Source organism: Acytostelium subglobosum (assembly GCF_000787575.1).
Source record: "Acytostelium subglobosum LB1 DNA, scaffold: scaffold29, whole genome shotgun sequence".
Taxonomy (NCBI): domain Eukaryota; phylum Evosea; class Eumycetozoa; order Acytosteliales; family Acytosteliaceae; genus Acytostelium; species Acytostelium subglobosum.
In genome coordinates, this window is record NW_012236504.1 from 214384 (window position 1) to 231651 (window position 17268).

Sequence of the window (17268 nt, forward strand, 5' to 3'; positions counted from 1 at the left end):
TGATTGATTGAACTAATTGATTCTATTTTTTTTGAATCAATTAGTTCAATCAATCATTAGACATGCAGAAATGCATGATGATCTTTGATGATAACTTATTTATTTTTGTGATGTGTGGTGATATTAATGTTGTGGTTGGTGTTGGTTAGGGGTTGGGGTTTCAAATTAGTAGTTGCGGATGGGTTTGGTGATGCCTTTATCGATCTCGTATTGGACTATGTAGCAGATCAAACAGAATGCTTTGTTTAGACGTTCCAAACTCGATCTCCAAGTGGTGCTCATTGACTTCCAAGACTTTACCCGGGCAAAGAAATTCTCGACGACCACTCTATGGAATGAGACGACATGGTTGTAGGCCTTCTCCTCTTCTGTGAATTCTTCTTTCTTTCCCCTCCTTTTGATAGGACAGACAAAATGACGAAATGCTCCAATATAGGCCTTGTCCGCAAACAGGATCTTGTTCTGAGAAACAAGTTGATCTTGAATTCCAGAAATGGAAGTCATCTGATAATCGTGTGTGGTACCACAGAAAGGTTTGGACACCCAAGTAAGATTTCCTTCAAGGTCAACGCAACACTCCCACTTGTAACAGTGATAACCATGCTTTCCAGAGTAGAGAAGAGACTGTTCAGGTTCTTTGGACGGTCTATAGACTTGGACATCAACTGAGTCTATTGCTCCAGTAATGATCTTATCTTCCAAAACATAGAATTGTGATTCAACATCTAGTTTATTGTTAATCTGAAAAAAAAAAATGATTAATTAATTATATATATTATTAATGATTGAAAACTACATACCTTAGGTTGAACAATAGGAAACAATGTATCGAGAACATCATTAACCTTTGATTGGAGGGTGCGCTCAGTAATCTTAAAATTGGTTGATGTTTGGGAGAGTGTACAATATTGTTTAAGATAAGTGAGAGCCATCACTAGGTCTTTCTCGCTAATAAGTTTGTTGGAGAGGGTATGGAGATGTTGAATAGTATCTTTGGAGCAACCGACATAGTTGGAGAAATTACGCCCAATATCATAGGGATCCATATCTATAGATAAATGTAAAGTTATTGAAAAATAAAATAAATTAGAATATATCCAGGTGTCATATCTTTATCCACAAAAAATAATTAGTATCTAAAAACTTAAAACTATGTGTCCCTTCAATCAATCAAGAAATCTAATCTTTAAATTATTATTGTAACAAAACATTTCATGAAGTATAAATTGGAACCTAATTGGACTATCTTTGAAGAAACGGTTGGATCGAGTTAAAACATTCAATAATTGGATTCTCATTTCCAGAAGTGTAAATTTATTGTCCGATAGTGCGTTCTAAGGTTGTGTCAGTTTCATGTAGTTTAAAACTCACCCACACCAATTACATTTAGTGTAATGAGAATGAGTTGTCTATAAATAGTGAAGACGCCATTAACTATTCATGAAACAAAACTAACTATATAACTTATAAAAATTTCCTGTAATTTAGTTAACTTATTTTTCAAATGGGCGTATTCAATTCAAGTGACGTCGTCTTCATCATTGACACTCTCAAAGGTAAGTTTTAATTAATTAATTAAATTAAAACAATTACCACTTCACCACCCTAACCTATTTTGGTCAACCAGCCAATCCAAACGCTCCCACCGGAGAAATCTACAAAATTTGTGTGACCAAGTTTGGTAGTGACCGGTTTAACTCCTCTACCTTAAGAAACAAGATCAATGCTGAGAAGGCAAAGATAAAGAGTGGTGGTTTTGCTGTCCCAAATCCCAGAGTGGGCGGAGCAAACAACAATGCTCAGACCAACGTCGTCACTGTTGCAGCCAACAACGCTGCTGCCACAACCAACGTCCAAGCCAACGCCAACTCTGAAGACGACGGAGACACAGACGCTGTCGAGGAGACTTCAACATCAACAACAACAACGTCATACTCACAAACCCTCAACAACAACAACATCAACAACAACAACAACAACAACAAAAGATTGAGAGAGGAGAACTTTTGTGATGAACTTTTGAACGGATCCACCTCCAGTGCATCGGGACTTTCAGAGAGTGGTCGAATCAACTTGGAATCATACCGCAATGATAGGCCCGACACCTTGTCTGTCCACTCCGGAAGATCCACCTGGGCTGAGTACGTGGACACTTTGGACCCCCTTGTCTACTATGCTCCATCAAACAGGGTAGACTCGAATGGAGATATCTCCACTTTGTCCGAGGTGTTCATTTGCTTCCCCAGACAAATTGGCGTGGTCTTGGATGGTGTCCAATTTGACAACAAGGCCAAGAGGTTAGTGTTGTCTCTCATCATCAATCAAGTCAACAGAGCAACCTTGGTTCCACTGATGGGAGATCATTCAAACCATATCCAACTCCACCCGATTAGAAGATTGAGTGTCCCTGTCCCCCTTTATGAGGTACTTCATTTCGTCAACTAGAAGGAGAAGAGCACCCAACAATGGTTCGGCATTGTCTGCGCAGTCATCACAATGTGATGAGTCCAACCACTAATTTGAAACCCCAACCCCTAACCAACACCAACCAAAACATGAACAACACCACACATCACAAAAATAAATAAGTTATCATCAAAGATCATCATGCATTTCTGCATGTCTATTAGTTCAACTTTGGTTCATGATATGTTTTACATGTTTTTGTGATTTTGGAAATTTCTCTGGAACCAAGTGTCGTTTCCTCATTGGGAAATTAAATCAATCAATCAATTCTACTGTTCTGGACAAGATAATAATCAAACAACCAACTCCAGTCTATGATGGATACATGCGATAAACATAATAAGAAGAATAAGGAGTTCATATGTTATGAATGTTGTGAGTTACTATGTCCAAACTGTTTGTTGGCTCATCGATCACATTCATTCGATCATGTTGATAACATAAGACAGTCAACGATAAACAACTTGCAACTTCTACAACAGCAACAACAGCCACAGGATGATCAATCATCATCATCAGACTCGAATACGATGTCAACAAACACGTTGCTATCGAGTGATCCTAGATTGAATGATTTGTGGCAGTCAGCACAAGAACATGTTAAGACATACAAGAAGTTGGGACAGTCTTGTAATGAAGTCACTCAACACTTTAGTGAGGTGCATGATATAATAGTTGTACAGGAGCATAAGCTAAAGTCACAACTTGAGCAACAACAGAGTCACACGGCATCTTTGATTGTTGACATCATAGACGAGGTCAGACTCAAGATTGGTGGACTATCATTCGGTGACAACAGCGATTTAGAACAGTTGGTAACAAACATATCATCATGCACATCGATGGAGGAGTTCATTATGGCCCTGATGGCAAAGGAGGGCGATCCCAATCAAGACCTCATAGCCMAAGTGTTCCGACATTGATTTATTGTTATGCGCACAACAGCATGCCCAAAGGATAAGGAGGAGCAAGAATGAGGAGAAGAGTGTAGTGGTGGTCCAAGACGTTCAACTTGCCAGCCTCGATCACTTTAGGAAGRAATGTAGTTGATACACTGGCCAAACTCACACCTGTCGTTGACATGCCCGCCAATCACATCTTCTCAGCCAATGGAGAATCATTCTATTTGTTCTCAATGACAGACTCTAAGTGGACATTGTCCAAAATTGGCTACAACAGCTGGTTACCATTTTTTAATGAGACCAATGCATTATATGTATATGCTCGTGGTGTATTATATTGGTTCACAACAGGCATTTGTCATATATACACACTCAAGGATAGATCGTATCATGTGCTGAGTACAACACATGATGCCTACAAGGCTGCCTGCTACAATGGCAATGATCAAATATATGTTGTTGAAGTGAAGACATCGAATGAACACGACAACTCAAGTACATATCAGGTCCACTCATTCAACATCGACACATTGAAGTTCGAGGCCATTGGTAATCCGTTCGACTTTAAATATGCATCACCCTTTACGTTCGCGATCAATCAAAAGATATACTTCTTTGGCGAACCATGCTCTGTTCTCTACTTTGACACTGTTGACAGCTCCACTGGCTATATCCTGAATCACAAAAATCTCTACATGTACAGAAGATTCTTATCAGTATGCTACGATGGCAATGACAACTTCTACCTGTTATTCGTTGGAGCCTTTTTCCGATTCTCCATCACCAACAATCTAATGTACTTCTTGCCTATTCCTCCAGTCGACGTCTACAGTCTACCAGACAAAATCATATCACATTATCATCAATCATCTGGTACAATCTTCTATCTAGTGGGATCGGATAAGAATATGACATTCTGCCTTCGTACTGAAGAGTGGTCCAGACTAACAGATGATGGCGATCAAGTAGCCGATAGAGGTGGATACGGATCATGTCTCATCCCAATTGGGTGGACCATCGCTGAATGATTGATCGATCGATTTTTTTTGATTCAATCAAATCATTAATGAAGTAATAGAGATACATATAACAAAGTCAGTATATGATGGATACATGCGATAAACATAATAAGAAGAGGAAGGAGTTCATATGTTATGAATGTTGTGAGCTACTATGTGCAAACTGTTTGTTTCCAACTCATCAATCACATTCATCTGATCACGTTGATAACATAAGACAGTCAACGATCAACAACCTACAACATCTACAACAACAACAACAACAGCCACAGGATGATCAATCACCATCATCAGCCAAATTGTCAAGTGATCCAAGATTGAATGATCTGTGGCAGTCAGCACAAGATCATGTTGAGACATACAAGAGGTTGGGACAGTCTTGTAAGGAGGTCTCTCAACACTTTAGTGAGGTGCATGATATAATAGTTGTACAGGAGCATAAGCTAAAGTCACAACTGGAGCAACAACAGAGTCACATGGCATCTTTGTTATCTGACATCATAGACGAGGTCAGACTCAAGGTTGGTGGATTATCATTCAGCGACAAAAGCGATGCCGATGTAGAACAGTTGGTGACAAACATATCATCATGCACATCGATGGGCGAGTTCATGATGGCTGCTATGATGGCTAACGGCGGCGATAACAACAAACAAGAACTCACAACCAAGTGCTCTGACATTGACTTGTTGTTATGCGCGCAACAACATGCCCAAAGGTTAAAGAAGAGCAAGAATGAGGAGAAGAGTGTAGTGGTAGTCCAGGACGTGCAACTTGCCAGTCTCGATCACTTTAGGAAGAATGTAGTCGACACATTGGCCAAGCTCACACCTGCCGTTGATATTCCCGTCAACCATATCTTCTCAGCCAATGGAACAACATTCTCGTTGTTCTCAATGACTAACTCAAAGTGGACATCCGAGAGCATTGGAGTCAGCAACTGGATACCATTTGATAATCAAACCAATGCACATTATGTATATGCTCGTGGTGTAATATATTGGTTCACAACAGGTTATTGTCATATGTACTCACTCAAAGATAGATCGTATCGTGCACTTATTACGACACTTGGTGCCTATAAGGCTGCCTGCTACAATGGCAATGAACAAATATATATCGTTGAAGAGAAGGCGTTGAACATCAACAACAAGGTCACTCCTCCGACATATCAGATATACTCAATCAACATCAACACAATGGTATTCACACCCAGAGGCAAACCGTTCAGCTTTGAGTATGCATCACCATTGGCTATCTTCATCAATCAAAGGATATACTTCTTTGGCGAACCATGCTCTATTCTCTACTTTGACACGTCCGACAACTCGACTAGCTATATACTCAATCACTCATCTGTCTCGATGTATCGAGGATTGATATCAGCTTGCTACGATGGCAATGACAACTTCTACATGTTGTTCGTTGGAGCCTTTGTACGATTCTCCATCACCAACAAGCTGATGTACTTCTTGTCACTTCCTCCACCATACATTAACAACACCAATAATGTAACACGCAAGATCATCTCACATTACCATCAATCATCTGGAACGATCTTCTATCTCTTTGGAAAGGATTCCAACATGACCTACTGCACTCGCACTGAGAAATGGTCCAAACTATCACTTGATAATGATCTAGTTGCCAGTAGGAGTGGATACGGATCATGTCTCATACCATGGACCACCACCTCTCAATGATTGATTGATCAAGTATTGTATTAATAAACTTGACCAACCCTTACCCTTGCCCCAACCCTTGCCCTTGCCCTCACCCCCACTTTTCAAAGTACACCAAGATGAATGATGTTCGATTTGTTTGTTCAAAGTTAGACAACTTAGTTATAACTAACGTGTCAAAAGAAGAAGAAGATATATATATAGTGAGATATAGAGGTTAAGTAGTTAGTAGTTGTATAGCATAATGTCTCAACAACAACAACAACAACAACCTCAACAACCTCCACCTCACATTGCACCACATGGTGCTGGAGGCGGTGGTCAACCTCCGCCACACAAGCCTGCAGCAAAGCAGCAGCAACATCAACAACCTCATCGAGGTCATCATCATCACAAAGATAACAAGGATAACAAAGAAAACAAACAAGCACAACAACAAGTTGCACCACCAAATGTACCAACAAACAATAACAATAACAAAGGCGAAGCTGTTGCAACACAAGAGAAGAAGAGATCAGGTCCCAAAGGTGCAGGTACTGGTGGTGGTCGTGGAGGAAAGCAACAGGGTCAGGCTCAGGGACAGGGTCCACAGAGTAGACTACAAGGACAGACACATCATTCAAAGAAGCAAATGGTTACCGATGATATCCCACCTCCAGTCACTCAATCAACATCAACAACTACAACATCAACAGCAACAACATCAACAAACAACATACAGACACAGCCAGACACTCCCCAGCCCGTAACCAATCAGACTCAACCTCAACTACAACAACAACAACATCAACTACTACAGCAGCAGCAACAGATGTTTGACACAAGCATTCCATCGTCATTCGTAGGCAACAACAACAACAACAACAATCAATTCGACTTTGGTGGTATCGGAAGTATCAATGGTGGACCAATGCCATTCATGGACCAACAGCAACAGCCACAACAGCAGGGTAGCTTGTTCCAATTCTCCCTGTTCTCACCTATTGGTAGCAATATGTTTGGTGGAGTAGGCGGCCTGCCACAGTCCAATCCACTACTACATCAACAAATGCAGCAACATCAACAACAGCAACAGCATCAACAACTATCTCCACAACAACAACAATTCGGTATGGGTCCTCCCGGTATGAACATGAACATGCAACAAAGTCCCAACATTATGGACCTGTTTCAAAAGGCTACCATTCATCGTACTCCGACCTCACCGACCAACATGGGTTTTAACATGGCCCAGCCATTCGGACAGATTCCTCCACATCAGATGATGTCCCCTATGGGACAGGGAGCCGAACATCTTGGTCAGCTTGGTCAACTTGGTCAGCTCGGTCAGATGGGTCAGATGAGTCAGTTGGGTCAGCTCGGTCAGATGGGACAGATGGGTCAGATGGGACAACAGCAGCAACAGATGAGACCATCCGGAACGAATAGCCCCTTTGGATACGGACAGATGCCACCCATGGGAGGCATGCCATTCTTCAATCCATCAATGATGCCCTCTCCACAACATTACATGCAGATGATGAACATGCAACAACAACAACAGCAACAGCCAATGGGACTCAACAACAACAACAACATGAACGATCAGATCAACAGCTTCATGGCTGGCTTGTCATTCAATGACATGCTCTCCTCACCAATGGGTGCTGTTGGCAGCCCCATCCACACCTTGGGTGACATGTCCACTGGATTTGGATTGGGTTCTCTTGGCTTAAACATGCTTCCTCAGCAGATGCAACAGCAGCAGTCCAATGACGACAGCACTGAGGTTGGAGTAGGTGACGAGGAAGAACATCACGCCGAGGAGGATGACGAATCGCTGAAAGAGAAGTTGGAGAAGTATACCAAGGCACGCACACTGCTCCCTGCGCCTGCTCCAAACAAGCTGAAGGATTTGACCGACTATGCCTACGATATCTTTGAAAAGTCGAAGTGCGAGGAGAACCGAGGTCGTGCATTGTTGAGCCGCCTGCAGAACATGGTGTCCAGGACATTCACCAAGTCCAAGGTCACTCTGCATCTCTTTGGATCATCAGCCAATGGAATGTCACTCAAAGGAGGTGACATTGACATCTGCATGCTCGTCGACGACAGTGAAGGTGACTCTGATGCCATCATCGCCAAGCTAGAGGCAATGTTGAAACAAAGTATGTTATTACTCACATGCCGGTCGGAACCACTCCACTAACAAACCAAACGTATTCATCATTGATTAGACCGCTTGACCAAGGTATTGGCAATTCCAAGCGCAAGAGTACCCATCGTCAAGTTCAAGGACCCCTTGCAGAGTTTGTCGTGCGACATTTGTTTGAACAATAGACTGGCGATATATAATACCAAGTTGGTATATGACTACTCAACGATCGACGAGAGGATGCGTCCATTGGTGTACGTGGTCAAACGATGGGCCAAGCGCAGAAAGATCAACGAGCCATCGACAGGCACGCTCAGCTCCTACGCCTACATCAACATGGTTATCAACTTTTTGCAGAGCCGTAACCCACCCGTGCTGCCTTGTCTCCAGGTGCTGGCCAACGGACCGGTGGAGATCAATGGCAAGCGGTACGGCGAGCTGATGCCCGACATCATGGTCGACGGCTACAACTGTAAATATTACAACAAGATGGAGAAGATCGTTGGTTTTGGCCGCGCCAACAAGGAGACGCTGGGCGAGCTGGTGTTTGGCTTCTTCCAGCACTACTCGCGCGTCTTTAACTTCATGACCGAGGTGGTTAGCATCCGCACTGGTCACACAATGCTCAAGTCCGACAAAACATGGGAGACCATCCAGAAGAAGAGCCACTTCTTCTTCTCGATCGAGGACCCATTCGAAGTGACGCACAATCTGGCACGTGTCGTCAAGAGGGCGCCACTGTCCACCATCATCAAGGAGTTCAACCGTGCCTACAAGATCCTATCGCAGTCTGGCAATCTACATTATGTTTGTCGCGAGTATGTTGGCGATGATGAGCAGCGTCATCAACTTCCACAGAACTTCAAGAAGAATCAGAACCAAACTCAACAGCAGGATCAAGATCCACTGAAGGATCAACAAGAGCATCAAGAGCCGTCCACACAGCAGGATAGTGCTGCACAATCACAAGTCGCCTCTGGCGAGACTACCTCCATGCAACAATAAACCCTACCTTAGCGAGGGTTCATTCTTCAACCCTCACTCCCCCATGATCATTTTGTTAGATCGTTCAAACAATTTGAATTCAAATTTTTGAATAGATTTGATGACAGTTGGCGCCAGTTAAATATGAATGTGTGTAACGGTCAGGCCTATGGACACTCATCCAAAAGCTCAACGTCAATTGTCATCATTATCATTAAGTCATATTTGTTACACTCCCCTATTAATTCTCTCTATCTCACTATCACCCCATCCATAAACAACCAATCAACCAATCAATCAAATAACCGTCCCTAATTGAGATGATAACATCTCTACATTATTACCAGAATGCGGCGCATCAGCCGTTGCATCATCCGATGCATCACCTACAGCTGACGACACCGCCACCACAACAGACCATACATTCGAATGGCAATTTCTTTGGCCAACATCTTGATCAATTCACCTCGCATCATCATCATCACTCACACCAGCCACAGCATCAGCCACAGCTCCAGCCACCACAACAACAACAATACCATCCAGCACTGTTCCACACGATGAACAATAGTAGTAACTCAACATCGAGCCCATCTCGATACTTTGAACAGTCGGGTGGCGGCGGCGACGACAGCTACGATGATGACAGACTGATCAATGAGCAGGCCCAGCTGCTCCAGAAGTCCCTGGAAATCCTGAGCGACAGCGATGACAGTATACCCTCGATGAAGAGTCTCTACATGATGCTGCAGAAGCAACAACAACACAGTCCACACCACCAGCGAAATCAACAGCCCAACTCACTATTCATCAAGACCAATCACACGCTCGATCATCATGTGGACCACCATCCATTTGGAAAGACGACAAACAACCTCAACAGCAACAACACCAGGGTGTTGAATGGTGGCATCTTTCCAATTCCAACCTCCTCCTCATCCTCATCCTCCACATTGTTTGGTGCAATTGATCAACCCATGCCATTTGCCCAACCACAACAACAGTCGAAGCATATGACATCAACTATCCCCACCTCCACCTCCTCCTCGACACCTTGGTCAACAGACTACTGGAAACCAACCAACACTCCATTGCTCTCCTCTGCACAACAACCAATGTCATCATACAATCACATGACATTGGGCAACGAATCGTATCCGCTATCCCAACAACAAATTTACCGATCAAATCACCATCAGTCACAGTCCCAGTCCCACTACCAACAACCGCAACCTCCCATAATAACTCGAACAATGGACTACCAACCATCGCTCGAATCCATGTTCCACGATCAGCAACACCAGTATGGTCTGAGCCGACCCGAGCCCACCACCACTACAAAGAGCAACCGCCCATTCAATCAATCAGCCGCTCCATTCTATCCCTCATCAGCTTCGTCCAAACACCTGATAGCTGCCAATGGCTCAAAGGACCGTGCATCCTTGTCCATCCCATCCACCGCCTCCGAATCGATGCAAGCATCCTGGAACCCGACCGATCAATTCCAGTCTCAACACCATACCAGCAGGCCTGCACCACCACGCCAACACCAGGATCAGTCCGAACAGAGACAACACCGAAGAAGAGACTCACACGACGACCATTATGTGCCCGACCAAGCCGACTACGAAGTTGAGTATGTCAATGGCACAAACAAGCAAGGTGGCTCCTCTGGCGACCAGAGACGCGAGATTTCCGAGAGTCCCGAGTCGAGACAACAGTACAAGCAGTTCATCAAGGAGTTCAAGATCCGCGAGAAGGAGGGTCTGGATGCAGCCATGGCCTACGCCTCACACTCGCTGTCGTCGCTCTCAGAGAAGGTGCACTGGCGAGTATACCTCGAGTTGGCCGACCTGGCCAACCGCCAGAACAACCTCAAGCTCGCCAGGAAGCTCTACCGTGTCATCACCAAGACCAAGCCATACGTAAGCCAGGGCTGGCTCGAGTACGCCAAGATGGAGGAGGACTATGGCCGTCTGGAACGCGCGCAACAGATCCTACAGCTGGGCCTCAAGTACAGCCCATTCAACGAGAGTCTGCTTATCAAGGCCATCCGCCACGAGGAGAAGATGGGCAACATCGATGGCGCCCGTGCAATGCTGTCACATCTGCGTGACCAATCCATATTCAAGACGTGGCGTGCAGTGCTGGAGGGCGGCTTGCTCGAGGCACGCGCCGGCAACGTTGATGTGGCACGCAAGATCTTCAAATATCTGATGCAACACGTTCCCTGGTATGGTCCCATCTACCAGGAGGCCTACAAGTTGGAGGAGCGTTGCGAGGAGTATGAACGCGCCATTGCCATTATTGAGCGTGGCCTGCAAGAGGACCCCAAGTACGGACCATTGTGGTTCAGCGCACTGCGCCTCTACGAGAAGACCAGCCACGGATTCCTGCAGACTACGCGCAATGTCGTAGAGCGTGCCCGCCAAGGCGTGTCTCGCGAAGTCACCTGGAAGATCTATTTTGAAGCCGCCCAGATTGAGGAGCGTTCGCGAAACGCCAGCCTGAGTCGCGCCGCCTACGTCCGCTGCGTGGAGCAGTGTCCCGAGAATCTGCAATGGAAGGTGTGGTTAGGCGGCAGCCGCACTGAGCTCAACGCCGACAACATCAATGTGGCCCGCAAGCTGGTGCTTCGCTCGCTACTCGAGGTGCCTGCCAAGCTCAAGCCCCTCGTCCTCCTAGAGTACTCGCGCCTTGAGGAGTATGCCGGCAATCACAACAAGTCTCGTCGCATCCTGAGGAAGGCCCAAGACGAAGCACGCAACGACTGGAAGGTGTTCCTCGAGGCCGTGCTTCTGGAGATGCGCGCTGGCAACTACGAAGCTGCCATCAATGAGGCCAAGGACGCTCTCAAGATACATAGTGGTGCAGGCAGGATATGGGCGGCCATGATCCAGCTGATGCAGCTCAAGGGTCGCGAGGCCCAACAACGAGTATTCCGCAAGGCACTTCAGTTTGTGCCCAAGTCTGGCGAGGTCTGGTGCGAGGGTGCCAGGATAGCTCTTGGCAACAACGACCTCGAGCAAGCACGCCAATTCCTCGAGTTTGCCGTCCAATTCACACCACAGTTTGGCGACTCCTTCGTTGAGCTGCTGCGTCTGGACATCCTGGAGAATGGTATCAACTGTGATATCTCCAAACTTGAACAAGTATGTATACAAGACGACGAATCCCCACCCCTCTGGGATCATTCCACTCACACTCCACTCCAACCATCATAATCATAGATGTGTATAAATGCCGATCCAAACTATGGACTGATGTGGCTGCACTGCACTGGGTCCGTGCTGGACAGCCCGCGACAGGTGCTGCGCAATGTAAAGAAGATGCTGGTGGAGATGTCGCCCGCCAGCCAGGAGGACTACGAACGAACAAAGGATGCGCGAGGCGGATGCTGTTGGATTGGCTCCAACGGTGTTCTATCACTCGATCGCATCTTTAGGAATGATTTCAACTCCATGTCCAACGAGGACAAGAGGAAATGTATGTTTGGTTCCGATCAAGTTAAGCCTTGAGATTGGAACGTCCATCCAATATTGAATGAAATGAATGAGTGAATGACCTAGAGATGGAGTAATGAATAACAAATAAAGTATAGAGTGCTGTAAAGTGAGCGAGTATGAATGAATGAATGAATAGCCAATGATTGATTGATTGGCAGTTTAGTGGGCAGCCTCGTGCTCGGAGAGGAAACGCTCGGCCTCGAGGGCAGACATGCAACCAGTGCCAGCAGCAGTGATGGCTTGACGGTAGATCTTGTCTTGGACATCACCACAAGCAAAGACTCCCTCGACATTGGTGCGTGTGGAGTGACCGGCGGTGATGACGTATCCAGTCTCGTCGAGAGTGAGCTGGCCGTCGAGGAAAGCGGTATTTGGGATGTGACCAATGGCGTAGAACAAGCCCTTAGCCTCGATAACAGTTTGCTCCTTGGAGATGACGTTCTGGATGGTCAGCGAGCCGAGCACCTTCTCGTCGCCGTGTGCACTGATCACCTCTGTGTTCCAAAGGATCTTGATCTTTGGGTTGTTGAGCACACGCTGTTGCATGACCTTTGAGGCACGCATCTGATCACGACGCACCAACAGTGTGACGTTGCTGGCATAATGAGTGAGGAAGGTGGCCTCCTCGCAGGCAGTGTCACCACCTCCGACGACGACCAAGTGCTTGTTGCGGTAGATTGGCAGGGCACCGTCGCAGACGGCGCAGGCAGAGATACCCTTGCTCCAATACAAATCCTCGCCTGGCACGTTCATTCTCTTGGCTGTGGCACCAGTGGCGAGAATGATGGTCTTGGTCTGCAGGGGCACCGGATTGCCCTCGATAAACACCTTGAATGGGCGAGCGCTCAAGTCGACCTTGACAATGTTCTCTGTCTCGATTCTTGTGCCACACTTGATCGACTGCTCTCTCATGCGGTCCATCAACTCTGATCCACTGATCTCACCTGGGAAACCTGGGAAGTTCTCAATCTCTGTAGTAGTTGTCAGCTGTCCACCAGCAGCAACACCTCCGGCCATGAATCCCTCGAACATCAATGGGTCCAAACGGGCTCTATATATAGTTTGTTTGATATTAGTGATCAATCAATCAATCGAATGTATAACTTGACATGACACATACCTGCCAGCGTAGACAGCGGCAGTGTGGCCAGCTGGGCCAGAGCCGATGATGATGACGTTCTCAATCTTGGATGGTGAATATGATGACATTGCTCTAATTTGATAAGCTTGGTTGAATGGTGATGTTGTATCGAATTGATGTAGATTGATCAAAGATGGTTGATTGACTGAAGTTGTTGATGTTGTTGTAGTGGCTGGAATTACAAATGAAGTTGCAGCGACGAATGATGTAGTGGTTGTGAAGCGATTGAATAGTAATCTCGAAACTCTACCAATACGCAATGGAAACATGTAGTACTTATAAGTAAAAATGTTATATCTGTATCTGTATATATGTATATTGAACGAATGATTAAAATATGACGTTGTGATGTTAACCTCTGAAGACCAATGATTCTTTGAGTGGGCTGGATCTTCCAAACCCACACGTTCCATTTCCTTGTTTTTGTTTTTTTTGGTCATTCTTTGTCAACATCAACACAAACATCATCAATGATGACCAAAAGGGGAAGTAATAATGTACCATGGTAATACCTTTAGTTGTACAAATTACAATCATATGATTAAGATAAATAAATTATAATCGAATAACTTTAATTAATTAATTATATATTATTATAAAATAAAAATAAAAATGAAGCACTCATCCATTCATTTGCAAAAAAACGAACGACACTTTGTTTCAAAACAGTTAATTGTAAATACGTGCTTGAGATAAGATAGAGAGATAAAGTGTGTGATAGATAGACAGATAGATAGATATAAAGATGGCAGATACAGATACTCAAGACAATACAACAACGACAACAGAGAACAAACCAAAACAGTTTGTAAAGAAGAAGGATAGAAAGGATTTAGAGATACCAGAGGGTGTGGATCCTTGGAAGGCCGTACCGTTGAGCAGAGATGATGTGCCAAAGCGTGTGCTCTACGACGACTCTTCATTCTCTACACTGTTTCCCAAGTACAAAGAGAAGTACTTGAGAGAGATATGGCCATTGGTCGAGAAGCAATTGGGCGAGCATGGTATCGTCTGTAAGATCGACCTGTTGGAAGGAAGCATGTCTGTCACCACCACCAAAAAGTGTTGGGACCCTGTTGCTATCCTAAAGGCACGTGATCTCATCAGGCTACTCTCTCGTGCCGTACCCTATATTCATGTAAGTCATTCATTCATTCATTCAATCATTCAATCACTATCTCGCTCGCTCATTCAATCAACCGATCATCTCAATCACATGGTCCTGGAACTATTCCACTTGATCACTCAATCACTCATTCAATCAATCAATCAATCACACTCTCGCTCACTCAATCACTCATTCAATCGATCACTGGAACTATTCCAATCACTCGCTAACTCGTTCACTTAACCTTGGTCATCAATCAATCAATCAATCAAAAACAGGCAAGCAAGATTATGGACGACGAGAACAACTGTGATATCATCAAGATTGGAGGATACATGAGGAATAAGGAGAGATTCATAAAGAGAAGACAGAGATTGTTGGGACCTGATGGAGCCACACTCAAGTCAATTGAGTTGCTGACAAAGTGCTACGTGATGATACAGGGAACGACGGTGGCCGCCATCGGCCCATGGAACGGCCTGCTTCAGGTGCGAAAGATCGTCGAGGACTGCATGAAGAACATACATCCCATCTATAACATCAAGGAGCTGATGATTAAGCGCGAGCTGATGAAGGACGATTCGCTCAAGAACGAGTCGTGGGAGCGCTTCCTGCCCAAGTTCAAAAAGACGAATGCGCCCTCCAAGAAGGCGCCCATCGCCAAGAAGAAGAAGGACAAGAACGCGGCGCCATTCGCACCGGACCAGATGCCAAGAAAGATCGATATCGAGATGGCCTCTGGAGAGTACTTCCTGTCGTCGGCCAAGAAGGCCGAGAAGTTGAGGTTGGAGCGCGAGGCCAAGCAGGCTGGAAACTTGGCCAAACGTCAAGAAGAGCGTGCCAAGGCATTTGTTGCGCCAGCCGAGAAGTCCAAGTCATCCAACGATGGTTCGTCCGAATCACAGTTCACCAACACATCAGAGTCGCTTCAAAAGATCAAATCAAGTTTAGGCAATGTAAGTATTATAGACTCCTGGTTATCAATCATCATCATTTGAACAATCACTGACCCATCTCCCATCAATCAATCAAAACAGAAGAAGAGGAAGGAGACTGAATCACTGAGTGCTGATGACTTCATCCAGAAGAAGAACAAGAAATAAACAACAATTAATGTCTCAAAGATCATTATTCAATGTGTCCATGTCCTTTCCCTCACAGACATACCCTCGCAGACATACCCTCACACACTTACCCTCGCACATTTTTGATCGACTAAACAACCATGCAGAGTTTGAAGTCGAATCAAAGAGAGATAAGATAAAGTATTCATACTTATACGAATCAAACAAACATATATATTATACAACTATACATAAAGAACAGATATGTCTGAACAACAAACAAACTTGGCATCTCTGTCACTAGAGCAATTGCAGATGGTGAAGGAACAGGTCGAGGGAGTATGTTAACGAATGAATGACAACACAGATAGAAAGAGATATAATGATGACGATGATGACGATTATGTACTGACGCATATTCACTATACTACTACTCGATAATAATAGGATATACAATCATTGTCAGAGTCAATCACATCACTGAAACATGCTGCTGAGAAGTATCTAGAGGCAAAGGAAGCTATTCAAGGTTTGACAGGTGCAGAAGGAAAGGAGATACTCGTTCCACTTACATCATCTGTATGTATCATCATATCATATTCAATCACTCAATCACTCAATCACTCAATCATGTGATATGACAACAAACAAGCTCTGACTCTCAATCAATCAATCATATCGATATTAGTTATACTTGCCAGGCAAGGTGAACTGCAAAGAGAAGGTATTAGTAGATATTGGAACACAGTACTTTGTAGAAATGGGATTGGACCAGGGTCAGCAATTCACCAATCGTAAGGTACAGATGATACAGGATCAGATCAACAAGGTGCAGCAGGCAATCAATGTCAAGCGTGGTCAAATGGATCAGATCATGCAGGTGGCTCAACAAAAGATTTCACTGGTACGACAGCAACAGCAGCAACAGCAGCAACAGCAACTGAAGAAATAAAATCAATAATGACAGAGTCGACTACTTCAAAGAACGTACGAACAATATAGGTACAAAGACATGGCATGGATGGATACTAAGTCCGCGATTTAAAGTGTGGATGGAGGAATACACGTATTAGCAATGACAGAATGTGTGTGAATGTGTGGATGGATGGATGGATACAATGACGATGATCGATGACGACACATACAGATACAATACAGATACAGATAGAATAGAGTTATATACACACACATATCCTGATATGATATGTGTTGGTATTGGTGAGTGTGTGTGAGTGTGAGTGTTGACGACCGGTCGGCAGTCA

The 17268-nt window shown here is 44.7% G+C and overlaps 8 protein-coding genes across 8 annotated transcripts; 7 read left to right on the forward strand and 1 right to left on the reverse strand.

Annotated features, from left to right (window-relative positions):
• Positions 1–1504: 1504 nt before the first annotated feature.
• SAMD00019534_108540 (hypothetical protein) lies at positions 1505–2445 on the forward strand (the record flags this gene model as incomplete). The annotated part of the gene is made up of 3 exons (XM_012893883.1): positions 1505–1556; positions 1628–2297; positions 2394–2445. The coding sequence occupies 3 exons, from the start codon at positions 1505–1507 to the stop codon at positions 2443–2445; spliced, it is 774 nt and encodes a 257-aa protein (XP_012749337.1).
• A 1102-nt stretch (positions 2446–3547) lies between these two features.
• On the forward strand, positions 3548–4396 carry SAMD00019534_108550 (hypothetical protein; the record flags this gene model as incomplete). The annotated part of the gene is made up of 1 exon (XM_012893884.1): positions 3548–4396. One exon carries the CDS (start codon positions 3548–3550, stop codon positions 4394–4396), a length of 849 nt encoding a protein of 282 aa, XP_012749338.1.
• Positions 4397–4522: 126 nt separating this feature from the next.
• On the forward strand, positions 4523–6090 carry SAMD00019534_108560 (hypothetical protein; the record flags this gene model as incomplete). Its single annotated transcript, XM_012893885.1, has 2 exons — positions 4523–4552; positions 4654–6090. 2 exons carry the CDS (start codon positions 4523–4525, stop codon positions 6088–6090), a joined length of 1467 nt encoding a protein of 488 aa, XP_012749339.1.
• A 223-nt stretch (positions 6091–6313) lies between these two features.
• On the forward strand, positions 6314–9208 carry SAMD00019534_108570 (hypothetical protein; the record flags this gene model as incomplete). Its single annotated transcript, XM_012893886.1, has 2 exons — positions 6314–8216; positions 8286–9208. 2 exons carry the CDS (start codon positions 6314–6316, stop codon positions 9206–9208), a joined length of 2826 nt encoding a protein of 941 aa, XP_012749340.1.
• Positions 9209–9564: 356 nt separating this feature from the next.
• Positions 9565–12705, forward strand: SAMD00019534_108580 (hypothetical protein; the record flags this gene model as incomplete). Its single annotated transcript, XM_012893887.1, has 2 exons — positions 9565–12339; positions 12418–12705. The coding sequence occupies 2 exons, from the start codon at positions 9565–9567 to the stop codon at positions 12703–12705; spliced, it is 3063 nt and encodes a 1020-aa protein (XP_012749341.1).
• Positions 12706–12855: 150 nt separating this feature from the next.
• SAMD00019534_108590 (hypothetical protein) lies at positions 12856–14103 on the reverse strand (the record flags this gene model as incomplete). Its single annotated transcript, XM_012893888.1, has 2 exons — positions 12856–13744; positions 13814–14103. Coding segments are annotated over 2 exons (1179 nt in total), but the record flags the coding sequence as incomplete, so codon positions are not given.
• A 476-nt stretch (positions 14104–14579) lies between these two features.
• Positions 14580–16045, forward strand: SAMD00019534_108600 (hypothetical protein; the record flags this gene model as incomplete). Its single annotated transcript, XM_012893889.1, has 3 exons — positions 14580–14972; positions 15221–15898; positions 15980–16045. 3 exons carry the CDS (start codon positions 14580–14582, stop codon positions 16043–16045), a joined length of 1137 nt encoding a protein of 378 aa, XP_012749343.1.
• Positions 16046–16264: 219 nt separating this feature from the next.
• SAMD00019534_108610 (hypothetical protein) lies at positions 16265–16955 on the forward strand (the record flags this gene model as incomplete). Its single annotated transcript, XM_012893890.1, has 3 exons — positions 16265–16345; positions 16454–16585; positions 16695–16955. Coding segments are annotated over 3 exons (474 nt in total), but the record flags the coding sequence as incomplete, so codon positions are not given.
• Positions 16956–17268: the final 313 nt, after the last annotated feature.